This window comes from Ornithorhynchus anatinus, chromosome 2 (genome assembly GCF_004115215.2).
Source record: "Ornithorhynchus anatinus isolate Pmale09 chromosome 2, mOrnAna1.pri.v4, whole genome shotgun sequence".
In the NCBI taxonomy this organism is placed as follows: domain Eukaryota; kingdom Metazoa; phylum Chordata; class Mammalia; order Monotremata; family Ornithorhynchidae; genus Ornithorhynchus; species Ornithorhynchus anatinus.
In genome coordinates this window covers 152,424,027-152,445,222 of record NC_041729.1, presented here as the reverse complement: position 1 = coordinate 152,445,222, position 21,196 = coordinate 152,424,027, and the positions used below count along the sequence as shown (strand labels likewise).

At 46.6% G+C, this 21,196-nt stretch overlaps 1 protein-coding gene across 2 annotated transcripts; it reads left to right on the top strand.

Annotated features, from left to right (window-relative positions):
* TWF1 (twinfilin actin binding protein 1) lies at positions 1 to 19,374 on the top strand. Of its 2 annotated transcripts, XM_029057440.2 has the most exons (10): positions 1 to 103; positions 6,237 to 6,314; positions 10,427 to 10,605; positions 11,523 to 11,618; positions 12,444 to 12,548; positions 13,402 to 13,422; positions 14,576 to 14,701; positions 14,855 to 15,005; positions 15,623 to 15,744; positions 17,282 to 19,374. In XM_029057440.2, exons 1-10 carry the CDS (start codon positions 79 to 81, stop codon positions 17,450 to 17,452), a joined length of 1,074 nt encoding a protein of 357 aa, XP_028913273.1. In that variant the 5' UTR covers positions 1 to 78; the 3' UTR covers positions 17,453 to 19,374. The 2 variants fall into 2 exon arrangements, with proteins under 2 accessions (XP_028913273.1, XP_003429721.1); XM_003429673.4 differs by lacking the exon at positions 13,402 to 13,422 and having other exon boundaries at positions 2 to 103.
* The last annotated feature ends 1,822 nt before the right edge of the window (positions 19,375 to 21,196 follow it).

Sequence of the window (21,196 nt, the reverse complement as noted above, 5' to 3'; positions counted from 1 at the left end):
TGCACCCGGCGCCCTGCACCCCTCCCTCCCTGCCTGCCTGCCTCCCTGCCTCCCTCCCTCCGGCCCTCGGCCGCCACCATGTCCCACCAGACCGGCATCCAAGGTAAGCGCCCGCGGGGAGGGAGCGCCGGGGTCCGCGGCCTGGGGCCCACAGCCGCCTCCGCCTCCTCCTCCCCTCCTCCTTCCCCCCCGCGCATCCCCCCTGCTCTAAGCGCTGCGCCCACAAGCCTCCCCGTGCCGAGCGGCGCCGGGGCTCGTTGGCCTCCGTCCGTCCATTCTTCCTTCCTTCCTTCCCTCCCTCCCTCCCGCCGTGCGGAGCCCTGGGCGAAGCGCTGGGGAAGGACGGTCGGGGCCGCACTTAGAGAGCGTGCCTGCCCCCGGGCCGGGCTCCTCGCGCCCCCCCCCCCCCCCCAACCCCCACCGATCCCGCCTCTCGTCCGCTGGCCGACCTGGGGCCGGTCCTTTCGCTTCTCTGGGCCTCGGTTTCCCCATCGGGAGAATGGGGATGGAGCCCGTGAGCCCCACGGGGGACCGCCGGGGCGCCTCGTCCCTCCCTCCCTCCCTCCCTCCGCAGCGCTTCGAGCGGTGCGCGGCCCCGAGCGAGGGCTTCACGGATACCACCCTTATTAATATTACAACCGTGGCCTGATCAGAATTCGGCCCCTTCTGCTCATTCATTCGATCGTAGCCAGCGCTTACAGCCGTGCTCCGGCGCTTAGAACAGTGCTCCAGCGCTTAGAACAGTGCTCCAGGGCTTACAGCAGTGCTCCAGCTCCTAGAGGAGTGCTCCAGCTCCTAGAGCAGTGCTCCAGCGCTTAGAACAGTGCTTCAGCGCTTGCAGCAGTGCTCCAGGGCTTAGAACAGTGCTCCAGGGCTTACAGCAGTGCTCCAGCTCCTAGAGGAGTGCTCCAGCTCCTAGAGCAGTGCTCCAGCGCTTAGAACAGTGCTTCAGCGCTTGCAGCAGTGCTCCAGGGCTTAGAACAGTGCTCCAGGGCTTACAGCAGTGCTCCAGCTCCTAGAGCAGTGCTCCAGCGCTTAGAACAATGCTCCAGCGCTTAGAACAGTGCTTCAGCGCTTACAGCAGTGCTCCAGCTCCTAGAGCAGTGCTTCAGCGCTTAGAACAGGGCTCCAGCACTTACAGCAGTGCTCCAGCGCCTAGAGCAGTGCTTCAGAGCTTAGATCAGTGCTCCAGCGCTTACAGCAGTGCTCCAGCGCCTAGAGCAGTGCTTCAGCGCTTAGAACAGTGCTCCAGCACTTGCAGCAGTGCTCCAGCGCCTAGAGCAGTGCTCCAGAGCTTAGAACAGTGCTCCAGCGCTTACAGCAGTGCTCCAGCGCTTACAGCAGTGCTCGGCACAGAGTGAGGGCTTCAAGAATACCACCATTATTATTATTATTATTATTCTTGTTATTTTTGAAACCGTGTCCTGATCATAATTCTGCCCCTTCTGCTCATTGATTCGATCGTAACCAACGCTCAGAACAGTGCTGCAGCGCTTAGAACGATGCTCCTGCGCTTAGAGCCGTGCTCGGCACAGAGTGAGGGCTTCACACATACCACCCCCATTATTATTGAAACGGTGGCCTGATCATAATTCTGCCCCTTCTGCTCATTCATTCAGTTGTAACCAGCGCTTAGAACAGTGCTCCAGCGCTTAGAACAGTGCTCGGCACAGAGTGAGGGCTTCACACATATTGTTGTTATTATTATTATTGAAACAGTGGCCTGATCGTAATTCGGCCCCTTCTGCTCATTGATTCGATCGTAACCCGCGCTTAGAACGTTCATTTATTTCATTCATTCCATCGTATGTCTTGAGCGCTCACTACGTGCAGAGCACTGTACTAAGCGCTTGGAATGTACAATTCGGGAACAGATAGAGACCATCCCTGCCCAACGACGGGCTCACAGTCTAATCGGGGCAGTGCTCCGGCGCTTAGAGCAGTGCTCGGCACAGAGTAAGCGCTTAAAGAATAATAGTGATATTTGTTAAGCGCTTACTAGGTGCCGAACACTGTTCTACACGTGAGGGGGGGATGCAAGGTCATCAGGTTGCCCCACGTGGAGCTCACCATCTTCATCCCGCTCACCATCTTCATCCCCATTTGACAGATAATAATAATGTCGGTATTTGTTAAGCGCTTACTAGGTGCCGAGCACTGTTCTAAGCACTGGGTAGTTACAAAGTAATCAAGCTGTCCCACATGGGGCTCACAGTCTTCATCCCCATTTGACAGATGAGGTGACTGAGGCCCAGAGATCTCAAGTGACTTGCCCAAAGTCACACGGCTGATAAGTGCCAGAGCCGGGATTAGAACCCACGACCTCTGACTCCCCAGCCCAGGCTCTTTCCACTGAGCCACGCTGCTTGTCTGAGGCACAGAGAAGTCAAAGGGTTTGCCCAGAGTCACCCAGCTGACAAGGGGCGGAGGTAGGGTTAGAACCCAAGACCTGACTCGCAAGCCCACGTTCTTGCCACCGAACCGCGCTAAATGCCATCGTTATTAGTTATTGAGCGCTGACTGTGCGCCGAGCACTGTCCTAAGCGCTTGGAACGCACAGTCCGAGTCCGCGGTTAAGCCCTTACTTTGTGCTAAGCGCTCTTCTAGTGGGTAGTGGGCTGGTGAGTAGAGTCCGGGCCTGAAAGTCAGAAGGACCTGGGTTCTGATCCCACCTCCGCCGCCGCTTCTCTTTAGTTGCCATTGTTTTTACGAGATGTTCTTCCCCTTGACTCTATTCATTGCCATCGTTCTCGTCGGTCCGTCTCCCCCGATTAGACCGTAAGCCCATCAAACGGCAGGGACTGTCTCTAACTGTTGCCGACTTGTTCACTCCAAGCGCTTAGTACAGTGCTCTGCACATAGTAAGCGCTCAAGAAATACTATTGAATGAATGAATGAATTCTCTGCTGTGTGACCTTGGACAAGGCACTTCACTTCTCTGGGCCTCAGTGACCTCAAAATAATAATGATGATAATGATGGTGTTCGTTATGTGCTTACTGTGTGCCAAACACTGTTCTAATTGCAGGGGTACGTACAAGGTCATCTAGTTGTCCCACTTGGGGCTCATGCTTTTAATCTCCATTTTACAGATGAGGGAACACAGAGAAGCGAAGTGACTTGACCAAGGTCACACAGCAGACAGGTGCAGGAGGTGGATTTAGAACCCACATCCTCTGACTCCCCACCCCGGGCCCTTTCCACTAAACCACGCTGCTTCTCATCTGTAAAATGGGGATGAAGACTGTGAGCCCCGTGTGGGACAGGGACTGTGTCCACCCCGATTTGCTTGACTCCATCGCAGCTCTTGGTTCAGTGCCTGGCACATAGTAAGCGCCTGACAAACACCGCACAGTCTAATCAGGTCATTCAATTCATTCAGTCGTATTTATTGAGCGCTTACTATGTGCAGAGCACCGTACTAAGCGCTTGGAATGGACAATTCGGCAACAGATAGAAACAGTCCCTGCCCACTGACGGGCTTACAGTCTAATCGGGGGAGACGGACGGACAAAAACAAGCCAACTTAATCATGAGAAATAGAATCGAGGGGATGGACATCGCATTAACAAAATAAATAGGGTAATAAAAATATATACAAATGAGCACAGTGCTGAGGGGGGAGGAGCAGAGGGAAAGGGGGGAGAAGGGGGCTGAGCTGAGGGGAGGTGAAGGGGGGGTAGAGGGGCAGCAGAGGGAGCAGAGGGAAAAGGGGAGCTCAGTCTGGGAAGGCCTCTTGGAGGAGGTGAGCTTTAAGTAGGGTTTTGAAGAGGGGAAGAGAGTTAGTTTGGCAGAAGTGAGGAGGGAGGGCGTTCCAGGGCAGCGGGAGGACGTGGCCCGGGGGTCGACGGCGGGATAGGTGAGAACGGGGGACGGTGAGGAGGTGGGCGGCAGAAGAGCGGAGCGTGCGGGGTGGGCGGTGGAAAGAGAGAAGGGAGGAGAGGTAGGAGGGGGCAAGGGGATGCCCACGTGGGGCTCACTGCCTTAATCCCCATTTGATAGATGAGGAAAATGAGGCGTAGAGAAGTGAAAAGACTTGCCCAGCGTCACTCGGCAGACAAGTGACGGAGCCGGGCTGAGAACGAACCCACGTCCCCTGACTCCCAAGCCCTTCCTTCTAGGCCGGGCTGCTTCTCGTGGGACGTTTGTCCGTATGCCATCCTAGCTGCCTGCCGTGATTTCTTGGTTTGAAAATCCAGCACTGGAAGCACTCAGTAGCTATAATAACGGTACTTGTTAAGCGCTTACTATGTGCTAAGCACTATTCCAAACGCTGGGGGAGATACGAAATCATCAGGTTGTCTTACTTGGGCGCACGGTCTTCATTCCCCAGTTTACAGATAAGGAAACTCAGGGGCAGACAACTGAAGCGACTGGCCCAACATCACACAGCAGACAAGTGGCGGAGCCGGGATTAGAACCCACCACCTGTGACTCCCAAGCCCGGGCTCTTGCCACTGGGCCACGCTGCTTCCTCTCGCTAGCCCCGTCCATCCATACAGAGTCCGTGTGTGGGGATTAATAAGAACAATAATAATAATGGTAAACGTTAAGCGTTTACTGCGTGGCAGGCCTGTACTTTATGAGAAGCAGCGTGGCTCAATGGTAAGAGCCCGGGCTTGGGTGTCAGAGGTCATGGGTTCTAATTCTGGCTCTGCCGCTTGTCAGCTGTGTGATCTTGGGCAAGTCACTTCACTTCTCTGTGCTCAGTTCCCTCATCTGTAAAATGGGGATGAAGACTGTGAGCCCCACCTGGGACAACCTGATAACCCTGTATCTACCCCAGCGCTTAGAACAGTGTTTGGCACATAGTAAGCGCTCAACAAATACCAACATTATTATTATACAAGCACATCCGGTTGGACACAGTCCTTGTCCCCCATGGGGGCTCACAGTCTCCGTCCCCATTTGACTGAGGCCCAGAGGAGTGCAGTGCCTGGCCCAAGGCCCCACAGCAGGCAGGTGGCAGAGGTGGGATTAGAACTCATAACCTGCTGACCGCCCCCCTAGGCCCGGGCTCTCTCCACTACCCCGTGCTGCTTCTCAATTACTGCCCGACTGTTTGATTAGTGCTCGAGCTCATGGCGTCGCACTGGCAACACCAGCTCTGCGGCTCCCAGGAAACCAGTCTCCTTCCCCACCGACTTGAAACGGGAACGATCCTTTGCTTATCGAACGGTGACGGCAGGCGTTTTTAAATGGTCAAGGTGGAGAGGGAATTGACTCAGTCGTCTTTGTTGAGCACTTAGCAGGTGCCGAGCGCTGTACTAGGCGCCTGCTACTTTAGACAATATTAAGAGTGTTTAAACCTTTTTCTCCGATAACACTAGTAAGGGCCTTGGAAACAGTTTCAGTTTCACTAGCGTTTAGACCAGGCACTTGGGGAAGCATAAGGAAAAGGTATTCCATGATTCATTATCCCTGGTAATAAGCGCTGGTGATTCAGCATTGCTCCCGGGTGCTGGATGAATAAAGTTAACGTGGTCTTATTTATGGTCCGCTCAGGGAGACCGAACGGTAGGTGAGCTGTGCAACTGAATGTTTGAGTACTTCTCCTTATGCAGGCGATTGAGTTCACCCGTCATCTTCGAACGATATCTCTTTATGTACTCTATTGTTCTCTTGGAGCGTCACAGAAAACTCTACTTTCATAAAGTTTAATTTCATTTAATATGAATTTTAATAGTGGAGCTTGGTTAATAACTCACCTATTTTGGCAGGGTAAGGCTATTGGTAGAACACAGAAATTGAAAGAGGAGCTGAGTTCTCAGGAAATAAAGGACTTTAGTCCCAGTCAACAAAACAACTATTTCTAATTGATCGTCATATATGGATTTCTCACTGACAGTCATTCGCCAGTATTTGAGTACCTACTGTGTGCCGAGCACTAAACTAAGTCTTTGGGAGGGAACGGTACAGGTAGTAGACCTGAACTCAGCTAAAATGTTTTCGCACTTCTCAGAACTGACAAATTACGGTCCCGTTTCCATTTTCCGTTACTCCTGATTCTCCCGTGTCACCGTGTGTTTCTGCGGGTAGTGTACCAGAGAATCGTTTGGGCTTACCCTAGCAGTGGTTAAATGGCATTATTCTTGATTTGTTCACCATTTTCTGAATGTGGAAACATGATACAGTCATTACCGATCCTTGTTTTAATTGAAATGAGGGGCTACTGTCTATGAGGGTTACGTGTGTAAAATCTCTTTCTTAGTGTTCATTGTATCTTCTTTTATCTAGCCAGTGAAGATGTTAAGGAGATCTTTGCCAGAGCAAGAAATGGAAAATACAGACTTTTACAAATATCTATCGAAAATGGTTAGTTGAATCGTTTTTCATTTCCATTTTGTCGGTCAGATGCTCTTTTGTGTGTTAAATCCTCATTGGCTTGATGTGACATATTTAAATGAGTCAACGGGTTTTTGGTTTCATATTGGAGAGCTTGCAGACAGCTTGTTCCTGGTCTCCCCGAGCGAGCGTCCCTTAAGTCTGGATCTTTGGCTCTTTGGAGTCAGGTGCTTCCCCCACTATTCCGGCGAATGTTCTGAGGAGGGAGACTTTTGGGAGCAGGGCCCTGCCTCGCCTATGTTGCGGTAATCAGTGAGAGCACTTACTGTGTGCAGTAGAAGATATCTGTTGAGCGCTTACGCTGTGCAGAGCACGGTACTGAACACTTGGAAGAGTGCAGCACAAAAGAGTTGGTTGTCATTCGTTCATTCGTTCAATTCAATCATATTTGAGCGCTTACTGTGTGCAGAGCACTGTACTAAGCACTTGCATTGTACAGTTCGGCAGCGGATAGAGACGGTCCCTGCCCAACAGCGGGCTCTCAGTCTAAAAGGTGTCCACAAGGAGCTGACAGTCTGGAGGGAGAGCAGAACACGGTGTCAGGTGTTTGGGAGAATGCAATACAAGCCCGTACAGTGCTCTGCACACGGTAAGCGCTCAGTAAATACGATTGAATGGATGAGTGGAGTTGCAAGACACGGTCCCGGTGAGCCCCTTGTGCTTTCCGCCCCCCGCTCTCTCATCCCTGCTGTTCTATACCCTGTGCTCCGCCTGTTGTCAGTTCATACACTCGGTAATTCTAAATATTTAAAGTTCCCTTCGTAAGTCCAGCCTGGGATGTTAAATGTTTAAAATAGTGCAGACCTTCACGCATAAACAGTTCAACTAGTTGTTTAAATCCTGGCAGTGAAGCTGCAGCCGTTGAAGGTTACCATCGCACACTGACGCTGAAGGCGGTCCCTTATTTATCTTGTTAAAAATCCCACCTTTCAGCAGCCTGTTCTTTTTGTGCCCTTTAAAGGGAGCGCCCTGAGGAAGGTTTTCGTGCACCGTCAAGCCAGTACTGTCCGTGATGCAAAGCGGAGACCGGCTTCGTGGGGGCGAAGGGGGACGCTTGCCCTCAAAGGCAAGCGTATTGCAAAGGGGGCTTGGATCAGCTTTGCGGGCAGGGTAGGCGGGGCACCTACCCGCCTGCCCCAGAAAGAGGCTGGCCGTCCCTGGCCCTGGCCTACCCCGCTGCCAACACTTCTCCTCACACCACTCCGGGGCCGGGCCAGAGATTTCCCTCGGCGCCCGAGCCCCGTGAGGGAGGACGAGCCGGACGGTCACTTCGTCTGCCGGCCACCCACAGGATCTGCTGAAAGGCTCTGGTGACGCGCAGGTGAAAGACGACTGTCTAGAGCTGCTGCCGGAGGGCTCTGTGAACCCCCAAAGGCCGTCGTCAACGGTTTTTTCTGCTCCTTCCCTGGGTAGAGTAACCTGGTCCAGGGGTTAGAGCACGGGCCTGGCAGTCGGAAGGATCCGGGCTCTAATCCCGCTCCGGTACCTGTGTGCTGTGTGACCTTGGGCAAGTGACTTCACTTCCTGTGCCTCAGTTACCTCATCTGCAAAATGAGAATAACATTGTGAGCCCCCTCTGGGCCATGGACTGTGGCTTGTTTCTACCCCAGTGGTTTGAACAATGCCTGGCACATAGTAAGCACCTAACAAATACCGTTAAAAAAAAGATAGTCACGGGCCGCTTTGCCTGCATCAGCTGTCCTTACCCAGCCAGGCTGTTCTCCGTGGGCAGTGGATGGCAGGTATCCTCTTTCTCTTCTGCACTTTCCCTCTCTCCTTGCCCTTTCTCCTTCCTTCCTACCCCAAACAGTCTGCCCCCCAAAGCTCCCCCCAAAGATCACCTCTGCACTCCAGTGCAAGCCTCTACGAATGGCCTACCAAACTTTAGCAAGGATTTAGACTGTGAGACCGTCTTTGGGCAGGGATCGTCTCTATCTGTTGCCGAATTGTACATTCCAAGCGCTTAGTACAGTGCTCTGCGCATAGTAAGCGCTCAATAAATACTATTGAATGAGTTGAACTGTGTTAACAAGGACGCTAGTCTCACCACCAAACCTCCCATCAGGACCCTCCTGATATCAGCAAGTTCCTATGATCGACTGTGTGTGTGTATGTGTGTGTATATAAGATGGCCTTTCACTCTTTGCCACCTCCTTAGCTCTGGCTTCATGGCGCCAATCCTCACAGCTTCAGCTTGGGAAATGGAGGAATTTTAGAGCTCTGCACAGCCGGGCATTCGCGGACCAGATGCTACCTGAGTCCCTTCCCCTGCCGGGTCTTTGTCAAATTAGAAATCTCCTCTTCCTGACTCGTGGAGGCCACTGTGGGGCCGATGCGTCGGTCTACCGGCAGCGGTGGCGAGAGAGCCAGCCGCTCTTGGCCTGAGCCCGCCTGGATGCCAACCTGATTGAGTTCACCATGCTCGGGACCCATAGGATGTTCAGACTGGCCACTCACAGAGGGGCCCCGGAAGGCAGGGCTGTCCATTTTTCCCTGCTAGCTGTCAGTCAGGCCAATTTCCTAGCCAGATAGAAACTATACCCTAGAATGCCGGTTTCACCTTTACAATATCGCCAAGATCCGCCCTTTCCTCTCCACCCAAACGGCTACCTTACTGCTACGGGCTCTTGTTATATCCCAGCTAGACTACTGTGTCAGCCTTCTCTCTGATCTCCCTTCCTCCTCTCTCGCCCCGCTCCGGTCTATTCTTCACTCCGCTGCCCGGCTCATCTTCCTGCAGAAACGATCTGGGCATGTCACTCCCCTTCTTAAACAACTCCAGTGGTTGCCTATCGACCTCCACTCCAAACAAAAACTCCTCACTCTAGGCTTCAAGGCTCTCCATCACCTTGCCCCTTCCTACCTCTCCTCCCTTCTCTCTTTCTACCGCCCACCCCGCACGCTCCGCTCCTCTGCCGCCCACCTCCTCGCCGTCCCTCGGTCTCGCCTATCCCGCCGTCGACCCCCGGGCCACGTCCTCCCGCGGTCCTGGAACGCCCTCCCTCCTCACCTCCGCCAAACTGATTCCCTTCCCCTCTTCAAAACCCTACTTAAAACTCACCTCCTCCAAGAGGCCTTCCCAGACTGAGCTCCTCTTCTCCCTCTACTCCTTCTACCACCCCCTCTCTGCAGCTTAACCCTCTTTTCCCCCCATTTCCCTCTGCTCCTTCTCCTCTCCCTTCCCATCCCCTCAGCACTGTACTCGTCTGCTCAACTGTATATATTTATTACCCTATTTATTTTGTTAATGAAATGTACATCGCCTCGATTCTGTTGCCATTGTTTTTACGAGATGTTCTTCCCCTCGACTCTATTTATTGCCATCGTTCTTGTCTGTCCGTCTCCCCCGATTAGACTGTAAGCCCATCAAACGGCAGGGACTGTCTCTATCTGTTGCCGACTTGTTCATTCCAAGCGCTTAGTACAGTGCTCTGCACATAGTAAGCGCTCAAGAAATACTATTGAATGAATGAATGAATAAAATCGCAGCCTAGACTCTCCACCTCTCAGGACCGCCAATTTATCATTCACCAAAGGGTTCAAAAGTCATAGTACTAATCCCCCAATGGTTAGCTCGCTGACAATTAATGTCTGTCTCTCCCACTCGACTGTAAGCAGGAACCGTGTCTGTTTAGTGTTCTCTTGTACTCTCCCAAGTGCTTAGTGCAGTGTTCTGCACACAGTAAGCGCTCAACTAATGCGATTGACTGATCGCATTGACTAACAGGCCAGGTCCCGTTGGTGCCAGTCAAATCCGGTGGATCCCCTCAACTTCGCTTTAGTCGCTAAGGCAGTCACATGCACAAGAAATGTAGTCTTTTAAGAATCAATCAAGCAATCGTATTTATTGAGCGCCTACTGGGTGCAGACCACTCTACAGAGGTCTTGGGAGAGTACAATATAACAGTTGGGTTCCTGCTCACAATGACCTTACTGGCTAGAAGGGGCTCACTTCCTTTTTGTTTCTCAACTGGTGAATGTTAGTGACTGGGCAATACTTAGAGAAATACCTATTAGACTAGATGGCTTTCAACTACGCCGCTTGGAGTTGGGAACACTCATGATGGGATTATTCATTATAGAGCAACTTGTAGTTGGATCTTCCAGTGAGCCCGCCGAATCCTGGGAGAAGGATTACGATGCCTTCGTTCTACCCCTGCTAGAAGACAAGCAACCTTGCTACATACTGTACAGGCTAGATTCTCAAAACGCCCAAGGATACGAATGGGTCTTCATCGCCTGGTCACCGGATCACTCTCATGTAGGTTTATTTGTTGGTTTTCTTTTACCTTTAAAATTCCAAAATGGAGAGACTTAAAATACCTTAGTGTTCCTTGGTGGTCTCCATCCCCAACTAGCAAGCGATAGACTAGTCGATACAGAGTTTGGAGGAGGGCAAAATATTAAGATAAATTCATGGGGTCTTGCAGGTGGAAGGAGGTACTTTGTTCAATATTCAGTATGCAATATTAAAATGTATGATGCGTTTAAAAAAATTGGGAAGTGTCGAATAAGGATGTTAATGCTCGATTCAGAGCAGGTGTTTGAAGAAATTGCTTGGCAAAACAGCATTTTCTGATAACCAGTTAATTACCCAGTAGCAGTGCAACACTGTTATATAAGATTTATTTTGTCGCCAAATATACAAGAGTCGGAATCATGCTTAGTGATCTAGATGACTTTTGAAAAGGCTCACTAGCTCACAAGTCTCAACTCTGTTAGCTGAAAAGGAAAATGAAACCAACACTCAGATTTATGAAATAATTTTTTTACATGGCCAGAAAGTTATGCATTTTTTTGTGCAAGATAAACACTAGCAGATATTTTTAAATTTTCTCTTTAGTTACTGCAGTGTTTACTCAGACTAACTGAACGATATATTGCAAAATAGTGGTTGGGGAAAAACTGCATTGATATTAGCAATAATCCAATTGAGAAAACCAATGTAAAATGTAATCCTAATTTATCTTGTTTAGCGCTTTTGCACACTACGACACTAAGATTAATTGCTGTTCAAGTCGATTTCTGTAGATAATATTCAGCGTCTAGATCGGCTGTTTATATTTTTTTCTTAAGGATTTAAGTTTATGAGTTTCAAGGGTGTGTTCACGGTAGAAGCTTCTGCAACCTGGTACACTCAAATACAAAAATTCAAAGTCAGCTTCCTTCCAATAACAGGTTCGTCAGAAAATGTTGTATGCAGCGACACGAGCCACCCTGAAAAAGGAGTTTGGAGGAGGCCATATTAAAGATGAAGTGTTTGGAACCGTAAAGGTACAGAATTTTATGTTTGAACTCTGAAGTGATGTACGTCTAATAATTACATAGATTTTCTTGGATGTGTCTAATTGAACTCTTCGTTTTGATTTGAATTCAGAAAAAGAATCATTTGCTCTCATGTTCCACAGAAAATGTTATTTTAAAAATGAATCTACATTTCACTTAAATTTTAGAAGCACGTTCTTATGAGATGTAGAATAATGGCATTTGTTAAGCGCTTACGATTCATTCAACAGTGTTTATTGAGCGCTTACTATGTGCAGAGCACTGTACTAAGCGCTTGGAATGTACAATTAAGCAACAGATAGAGACAGTCCCTGCCCAATGATGGGCTCACAGTCTAATCGAGGATGTGCCAAGCACTGTTCTAAGCACTGGAGTAATCAGGTTGTCCCACGTGGGCCTCACAGTCTTAATCCCCATTTTACAGATGAGGTAACTGAGGCACAGAGAAGTTAAGTGACTTGCCCAAAGACGCACAGCAGCGGACAGAGCACATGCCCAGGGGTCCGAAGGAAGTGGGTTCAATTTCTGGCTCCGCCACTTGCCTGTGATCTTGTCTGTGATCACCGTTGTGATCATGGGCAAGTCACTCAACTTCCCTGTGCCTCAGTTTCCTCATCAGCAAAATGGAGATTCAATACCTGTTCTCCCTCCCGCTTAGACTTTGCACCCTATGCGGGACCCGATTATCTCGTCATCTATCCCAGCACTTAGTACAGTGCTTGGCACATAGCAAGCACTTAGCAAATACCACACTTATTGTGGTTGTTAGTTTTAAAGACTCGCTGTCGTTAACGCCTGATTTCGTGTTTGCAGGACGATATTTCGTTAAACGGATATAGAAAATATTTGCTATCCCAGTCCTCTCCTGCCCCACTGACTGCCGCTGAGGAAGAGCTACGACAAATTAAAATTAAGGAGGTATCTCATGCAGCCTGGGAATTGATGTGGGGAGGGAGGGCTGAGGGGTGGAGCCTTTGGGGAATCTGTTTTTCCGTGTATCTTGGGAGTTAGATTCTAGATTTCAACCATCCATATCTGAAGTAATGATACAATTCGGGATTTTAGTGGAAACAACTTATTTAAAAGGTAATTTCCCTCCCCCCACAAAAAGGCATCAGTCTAATCTGCCACAAATTGTTCTGCTGAACTCCTTTCTGATCTCCAAGGGATATGAGTTTCCGAATCGAAACTCTTTCAGTCGGAAGTAAATTTGCTTTTCATATTGCACCGTGATTCCTTAGAGGGAATCTAGACAGACCGTTGTAGCCTAAGTGGCGGGATCATTTACCCGAAGCTATTGTGTCTTTTAGTGATTGCAAAAAGGATTTGCAAAATGAACATCAGTCAAAATAGCTGCCGGAGGCTGCTGTAGTTTCCGATCCAATCTCTGGAGGTCAGCTTCTCAGACCTGTTGCTTGAAGGTCTACCGAGCCGTTCTCCCCCTAATAGTCTGAATAGTCGTGACTATCCAGAATGGCAGTGGGGAGGTGTAATTTTTACTAAATCCAAGGGCCTAAATAAGTAGAACATTTTCTGAGACTGTTCACGAAGCAAATAGCGTGGTTCCGCTCCCCTCTTTAGCTATTAGCGTGATAGGATAATAACCTGGTTGTGTAGTGGCCCAGACAGTGGTTGAAATATGATTCCGTATCATTGCTAGTGAGGATAAATAACACATGACGTACGTAACCCCAGTTGATCGTGCAGGATTTCTCGTGATGTTGATTATTTCTGAGCTTGATAGACAGTTTGTTTTATTTTCTGCAATCAGAACCCAGAGGACCGTAATGTGGTATGCATACGCATATGTTCTATAATGTCTTCATTCCAATATCATTTATGCTGTAGAAGCTCCATTCGTTTTGTTAACCTGATATTCGGTCTCTTCGTTGCCATTCGGCAACCATGAGCCCTCGTTCTTTAAGAGCTGTCTCGAGTTCTTATTTTCTGGAAAAATGTAACAATCCGAAGCCCCTGCTGTGGTATAAGAGCACAGTGTAATGTAAGCGTTCTTAAACTTTTCTGAAGATTGGTGTGTTCCACCCCCCGCCCCTCCCAACGCAATACGTGACTTTACCAACCTTATATTTGAAAAAAGAATATTTTAAGTTTGGAATTTCTGCAGTGATGACTTGTTCAGCTGTGGTGTGTCTTGGTATACTTGCTTGTATTACCTTTTATTCAGTGCATGCTGTTTGTGCTGCTGCATTGTACGTGTGTCGGACCATTTTTAAACTGCGTATGTAACGTTGCCCAAAAGGAGGAGTAATTTAGATTTAGCTGAAATTGTTACTGTTAGCTACTCTTTATACCCTAAAAAAATCTAGCGTTTGTGCATTAAGGAGCTAAATAATTGTATTTTTTTTTCCAGTTCTGGTTATGTTTCTTGCTTCATAAAAGACAAGGATTCACACTCCCCCGCTTTCTGAAAGATGTCATGTATTTTTGTGTGATGGTGAAATGAAACCTAAAGCAGAGAAATGACACTGGATAATTTCCTTTCTTTTTTTTTTTTATGTTCACAATCTGTTAGGGGTTTAGTAACTTGTCATTAGTTTCTTTGGAAAAAAGGTCAATCGTGGTCAGTGAATGACCTTTACAGAGCACTTACTGTGTGCTGAGCACCGTCCTAGGTGCTAGGGACGGAAGAGTGCAGTAAAGTTGGTAGACCCATCCCCTGCCCACAAGGCGCTTATCATCATCATCAGTGATATGTATCGAGTGCTTATTATGTCCAGAGCACCGTATTAAACGCTCGGCGCTTCCAGGCTTCTTGTTGTTGTCTTACGCCGTCGAGTCGTGTCGACCCGTAGCGACGCCACGGACACGTGGACACATCCCTCCCACTCTAGACGTTTACTTTATGGAAGTTTTCTTATCGTCGGGCCTGTGTAACGTAGCTCTCGGAAAGATATAAGTATTCTAAATCTGTTTATTCTTTTCAGGTACAGACTGACATTGGCGTAGACACTAAGCATCAGACACTACAAGGAGTAGCATTTCCAATTTCAAGAGACGCTCTTGAGGCTTTGGAAAAATTGAACAATAAGCAGCTCAACTATGTGCAGTTGGTAGGTGGAAGTAGAGCAACTATTTGAAATCCCAGTGTTCTGTTTTAAAGGATTTGCTGGTAGTTTCGAGTCAGTTGTATGTTCTTAAACTGCAACTCCTTTCTGCCTTCCCTGTCTGTGGATTAATGATTCTACTTTGTCTCTTATCGAAAGGAAGTAGATATAAAAAATGAGATCATCATTTTGGCCAACACGACAAATACGGAGCTTAAAGACTTGCCAAACCGGATTCCAAAGGATTCAGCCCGCTATCATTTCTTCTTGTATAAGCATTCCCACGAAGGAGACTATCTGGAGTCTATAGGTACACGATATTTCTCGTCTTTTGGGGAAATTTGCTATTAGATTGCTTAGACTTTCTTTGAGGGGCTAGCAACCATCTTTTGCCCAGAGTTGTCGCAGTAATTGGCTTGCTTAGTAGGTTTCTAGAATCCCAGCGAACATTTTCTAGGTGAGTGGCTGAGGTTTCTGTCCCGTTTTTGATGGCACCTGCCTCTGCCGTGGACTATTAGACTTGCAGAGGCACATGTCTGCCAAAAGTCCTAGTGTTTGTTTGCCACTCGTAAAATGAACATTCACGCGACTACGTGATTTGGGTAAAATGTGAGGTTTGGGAGGAGCGGTGGCTGTTGGACGATTCCACTTCTCCTCCAAGGCCTTGATTGCGTTAAGGTTTTAGTTTCCTGCTTCGCTCTCTTTCTCCCCTCCCTACTCCATTCGATCTGTGTTTGAAAGTGAAAAATATGCTATTTGAGTGTTTGTATCGGTGTACGTATGAATGTGTAGGTCTACCCATGTGTGTAGCATCGCTACAATGCATTTTTAGCACTTTTTGGTCACAATTTTGTTCGTGTTTCTGCTTTTCTTGTTAAGATTATTATTAAATGTTGCCAAATTTCAGATACATATCTTATATTGCAGTTTTTATTTACTCGATGCCCGGGTACACGTGCAGCATAAGAGAACGAATGCTGTATTCCAGCTGCAAAAGCCCTCTGCTAGAAATTGTGGAAAGAAAACTGCAGATGGAAATAATTAGAAAGGTAGGCATACTGCGCCCTCTAAAAGCTCTTCTGACTTTCTAACTTACACTTTCAAATGAAGCTCGTACTGTGATTTATAATTTTGAGAACTTGCATTTTTCTCTGAAATCCTCCTCCTGTCACCTGGATCTTCCTTGTCAGAGGTCTGAAGGTCAGGGAGGACAATCTCCTAAATTCCCAGTCCCCAAAACTGGACCCCAGATGAGTCACTCCCCTGCTGATATCAGACGCCCTTAGGGTTAAGGCCCAACACCTCTGTCCCCCAAATGGCCTTGTGGAAAGAGGATGAGGCGAGAAGTCAAGCGCTTAGTATGGTGCTAAGCGCTTAGCATAGTGCTCTGCACACAGTAAGTGCTCACTAAATACGATCGAATGAATGAAGTCAAGAGACCCGAGTTCTAGTCCTGTCTTGGCACGCATGCCTGCTGTGTCAGTGATTTAGGGGAAATTGCTTAATTTCTCGGTCTCAATTTCTTCATCTCTAAAAATTTCTTCATCTGTAAAAAAAATTTCTCTAAAAAATTTAGAGAAATTAAGCAATTAAGAAAAAGGACCTGTTTCGTGTTCCTCTCAGACTGAGTCCCGTGTAGGGCAGGGAGTGGCCTGATCTGACTTTAGTGTATCAGCTCTAGCTTTTAGCACAGTGCTTGGCATATAGTAAGTGCATAAGTGCCATAATTAATTTTCATCTGTTCTTTGTTCTCTTGAACCTTGGGAGGACCATACTGAGTGCCTGTAGCAGCAGCAGCAGATCGTGGAAGGTGTCTTCTAGGTGGTCCTAGCCCCAATTAATTTTGGCCCTAGCCCCGATGAATCAGTCGGAGTGCTCGCTGTGACAGAACATTTTACTTGGGAGGATAGAAGCAAAAACCACGGAGCCTTCCCTCAAGGAGCTTGCAGTCAGGTTGATAAAGGGTGATAAAGGGACGATTGAGGCAACTCTCACTTAGTCCTTGAAAGCCGAGAACCCCTGACAGTCTCGATGAGATTTTGCCCCTTCTCTTTGCCTTTAAGGTGGCCTGAGTCATGATACATTATAATTCATTCAGTCGTATTTATCGAGCACTTACTGTGTGCAGACCACTGTCCTAAATGCCTGGGAAAGCACAGTACAACAATGAACAGAGACATTCCCTGCCCTGATGAGATGTAGCCTGTGGAAACCACAACAGAAACATGGATTGCCCATTATTTTCCAGCAAGAAGAACAATAGAGAAAAGGTGAACTCATTCTTCCAAACGCTAAGCTGTCGTCACAAAACTTCTCAACCGCTTCCATAAAATGTATACCGCGCATTTATTGGTACCTATGTACAAAATGTGTACATAAAGAGGACATTACAGACTTTGCATTCATAGTCATTTCAGGAATAAAACCATCACTCGGCGTGCTCCGTGGCCTAGAGGCGTGGACTTGGGACTCTGAATATCTTGTATCCTAATGTTACCTGACACTTGTTTTTGCTGTTGAATAAATTAAAAGGCTTTCCCAAGTGAAGTCAATTAGCATGATTGCTAACCCTCTTCTTCTTGGCAGATTGAAATCGATAATGGGGAGGAACTGACTGCAGATTTTCTTTACGAAGAAGTTCACCCGAAGCAGCACGCACATAAGCAAAGTTTTGCTAAGCCCAGAGGTCCTGCGGGGAAGAGAGGCATCCGAAGATTAATCAGGGGACCAGCAGAAGCCGAAGCCACCACGGATTAAAAGCCGTTCCGGGGGCTGGTAACGTTAAACTTCCCGGGACTAGGTGACAAACAATCCAGCTTTGAGTACCGAAGAACCGAAATCATTCCACATCGATGTCTGTTAGAAAAACAAAACAAAAAAAAACAACTTGTAATCTTTTTTAATAGGACTTCTAGCTGATGATGTGTTTTTAAAGTCGTGTATGGAAGAACTTTGATTCCTACTGTTTTTCAGTTGCAACCAAATGAAATGTAAGTTAGTGACATTGACTTTTTAGCACATTATTGGGTAGAACATGGAACCCTTTCACCCGCTCCTTTTTCAGAATCTCCTTGATGATTTCCATGATTCTCACAGTTTTTACTATTGGGCCCAAAGCTAGCTAGTTTAGAGGTCCAAGTTAAAAAAAAAAAAAAAATCATTTTTATCAGCCTCAAAAAATAGTGTGCTTTGCTTTCTTTTTTAGCACCTAATAGGCCATGCCGTGGTTTTCAAGCAAAAACTAGAAATAATATAAAACCTGGCAATTAGCAGTGTTTAGTGCAATTGTCAGCTTATTTTCCACATTGAAAATGTAGTGTTCCCAAGCCTTCTGGGAGCGGGGAGCAGAAGTCATTAAGAATCCTCTCTTTCCCGCCTCTTGGACTTTAAGGGTCACGCCTTGTCAATAAAATGTACAAACACAGGATAAGTTCCTCACCTTTTAAAAAAAAAAAAAGATATATTCTCTTCTGGTTATATACTTGCCTAATGCAAGCATTTTCTTTTTGAGCCTCGCTTTAAATACTGCTTTTTAAAAAGCAAATCAAAATGAAAAATGGTCTGCTTGGCTATAAACCATTTATCTGCGTTTTGCTGTCCTGGGCTGTCTAAACAAATATTTTGAGCCTAACTCTTCAGTACTTGAAATTTAGAAGGACTAAGAACACTCCGTCACATGTGATCTGCAGCAAGAGCCATGCTTGTCCACTAGGTTAGTTTTCTTCATCAACTGAGGTGAGCTAGCAGTGGGAACTCCTGGGTTTAGACATCCCTTATACTGTTTAAGAAGAATATTAAAAGCCCAAATTCCATAGCCCGCAAAAGGAAACCCTCGATTCACCTGAAAGTTTCAAGCAGTACATGATTTGCTGAAGCTATTTAAGTGCACCTTTTGTGAGAATGACCCACCGGATAAACGAATTGCTTTTGGATTGAATTTAAAAGATAATTGTGTAGGGGAGTTTTGTTTGTTTACAGATGAGCGTATAATCACATTTCTATTAAGGTGCCATATCCCTTATGGCATCACTGCACTGTTCATTCATGCACATCAAAGACTGTATTCTGATTTTTGTTTCTTGGGGACAAAAGTTGACTTGACATAAAACTACCCCATCTGAGTTGTAGCATTACATTCCATGAGGAAGAATCACTGGTAGAACAGCCTGCCACCTTAGTAACACAATTGTTCAGTCATAGGTGTTTTTCAGCATTTTCCAGATTAAAAGCACACTACAGTGTATCAAAATTGCCATTCCAGAAGGTATACTTTGTTTAAAAAAAAAAAAAAAAAAAAGAAGTCTTACGGAGTCACTGTGATTGCTGAGAATCAGCGTTCTGATCGCGATGGAGCTTACGTGAAATGTTTGAAGTGTTTGAGCTCGCGTCCCCCAAATGACAAACCCGTAGAAAACCGCCCCCACCCTTCTGCCCAAATTAATACAATAAAGATTTGCATCCCTTCTACGAAAGTATTATCTCTGTACTTTCTATGTCAACGGTTCCATTTGTGATTTTCTTCTGCTTTCTAAAATCTCTCTCTTCCACTCTGGATCATTAATCCTCAACTTCAGATTTGTTTTGTCCATCTTGCATCCTGAGACGAGGATTTTTTTGGTGCCAGTGGGCCTGGCATAGTTCTGGTCTTGGGTATTAAACTACATCTATCTACACCCCAACTTTTTATTACAGGCTCAAATTATTTTCAGTTTTGAATGTTAAGTGCTGCTTCGTGTTCCCAATCCAGATGTCTGTGAAGGAATAAGAGAAAATTCTCACTAAACTTTTGTAACTGGTCATTAGGAAAATAATTGTGTCATTTATTAAGCTGTGATTGTTAAGCGCTGGTGACTGTAAGCTCACTGTGGGCAGGGAATGTGTCTGTCATTACAGTGTACTCTTCCCAAGTGCTTAGGTACAGTGCTCTGTGCACAGTAAGCGCTCAATAAATACGGTTAACTTGGGGAGATACAAGATTATCAAATCGGACGCATGTGGTACCTGACCCAGCAGGGACTGGTCAATATATTATCTGCTCAACTGATTCCCTGCTGCACTTTTGATAAAAACTAAATTTCAGAGTTTTGAAGAAGAGTATAGTTAGGTTTGAATGCAGTCAATTAGTGCCTTCACAGGGAGAGTCAGGAAAATCAAATGAATTCTTGCATTTTAGACGTAGCTTTGAATGGCACTCAGAAATAGTTCCTTTCGTCTGTCTACTATTTTACCTGTGCTATAATTGCAAAAAAAAATATTCTGAGCGGATGTTTTTGAATTCATGTACCTTTTTGATATGTACATTTCAAATGAGTGCAATTTACAGTTTGTGGAAACGTTTATAAATGCTGCGCTTTCGCATCACATGTGTATGCAATTGGATGTGGTTTAGGAATTCTGACTCTTTCTCCAATTTATTTAAATTGGTTGCAGTTGATTAGGTAAAGGCAGGTTAGATGAAATTGTTAGGTCTGTCCTGGAAGAACTTCATTAAGGAAATAATCATGTATTATAAGAATAACTTCTAACAATTAAAATCTCGGTTCTATCAAAGATAAGACTTTTTTGAAAAACAAAAAGCAGTGATGAACAAAAAGCATATATTGTTTGTATGCAATTATCAATGAATGGTAATTTGGGAGGGGAGTGGTCAAGAGAAAATGGCCGAAGCCCCTTGACCACCCTGTTGCCATCTGGTTTAGGAAGTCAGGACTTGATTTGGGGAAGGCAGTGATTCCAAGAGTTGGAGAATTTGCCTTTTTGTGGGGCCTTTAATAATAATCTTCTTTTCCCAGCTCCAGACTGAGGAATTGTAGAATTTCCTCTTCCTTTACCAGGGGCATAATCTGTCGTGATCACTGAAAGGTGACCGATCTTTTTAAAACTTCATCCCCCGTCAAACACTTAAGTATGTTCAGCGAGGGACTCGGTTATAATGACAAAAACAGATTTGCTTCAGGAATTAAGGGTTGCGTTCTCCAAAAATAGAAAAGCGGCTTCATTGTCTTTGCTGGTTTGGCTTTCTGGACTTTTAAGATACCTTAAATATTTTTTTGTATAACTTTCTCTTCCTTCCCACAGTGTCGAAACCCAAATTAAGTGATATCTGTAATCATCCAGCCTTTCGTAAAGCATTAGCTAGGCGGTGTTTAGTTACTGTCCTTTTCTCCTCTGAACCAAAATTAAGTCGACCATATGTCTATAGGTGTAAAAATAATAGCAGTATTTGTTAAGCCTTTACTATGTGCCAAACACTGTACTGAGCAGTGGGGGAGCTAGGAGCAGCATGGCCTAGTGAATAGAGCACGGGCCAGGAGTTAGAAGGATCTGGGTTCTAATCCCAGCTCTGCCTTTTGTCTGCTGTATGACTTTGGGAAAGTCACTTCACTTCTCTGGGCCTCAGTTCCCTCATCTGTAAAATGGGGATTGAGACTGTGAGCCCCACGTGGGACAGGGACTGTGTCCAACCCAGCTTGCTTGTATCCACCCCAGCTCTTAGTACAG

Excerpts from the sequence above, each read along its gene's own strand:
- TWF1 (XM_029057440.2), top strand. The coding sequence starts at position 79 with ATGTCCCACCAGACCGGCATCCAAG. Across the intron at positions 15,006-15,622 it reads AGACTATCTGGAGTCTATAG|TTTTTATTTACTCGATGCCC; the intron begins GTACACGATATT and ends CTTATATTGCAG. Across the intron at positions 15,745-17,281 it reads AGATGGAAATAATTAGAAAG|ATTGAAATCGATAATGGGGA; the intron begins GTAGGCATACTG and ends TCTTCTTGGCAG.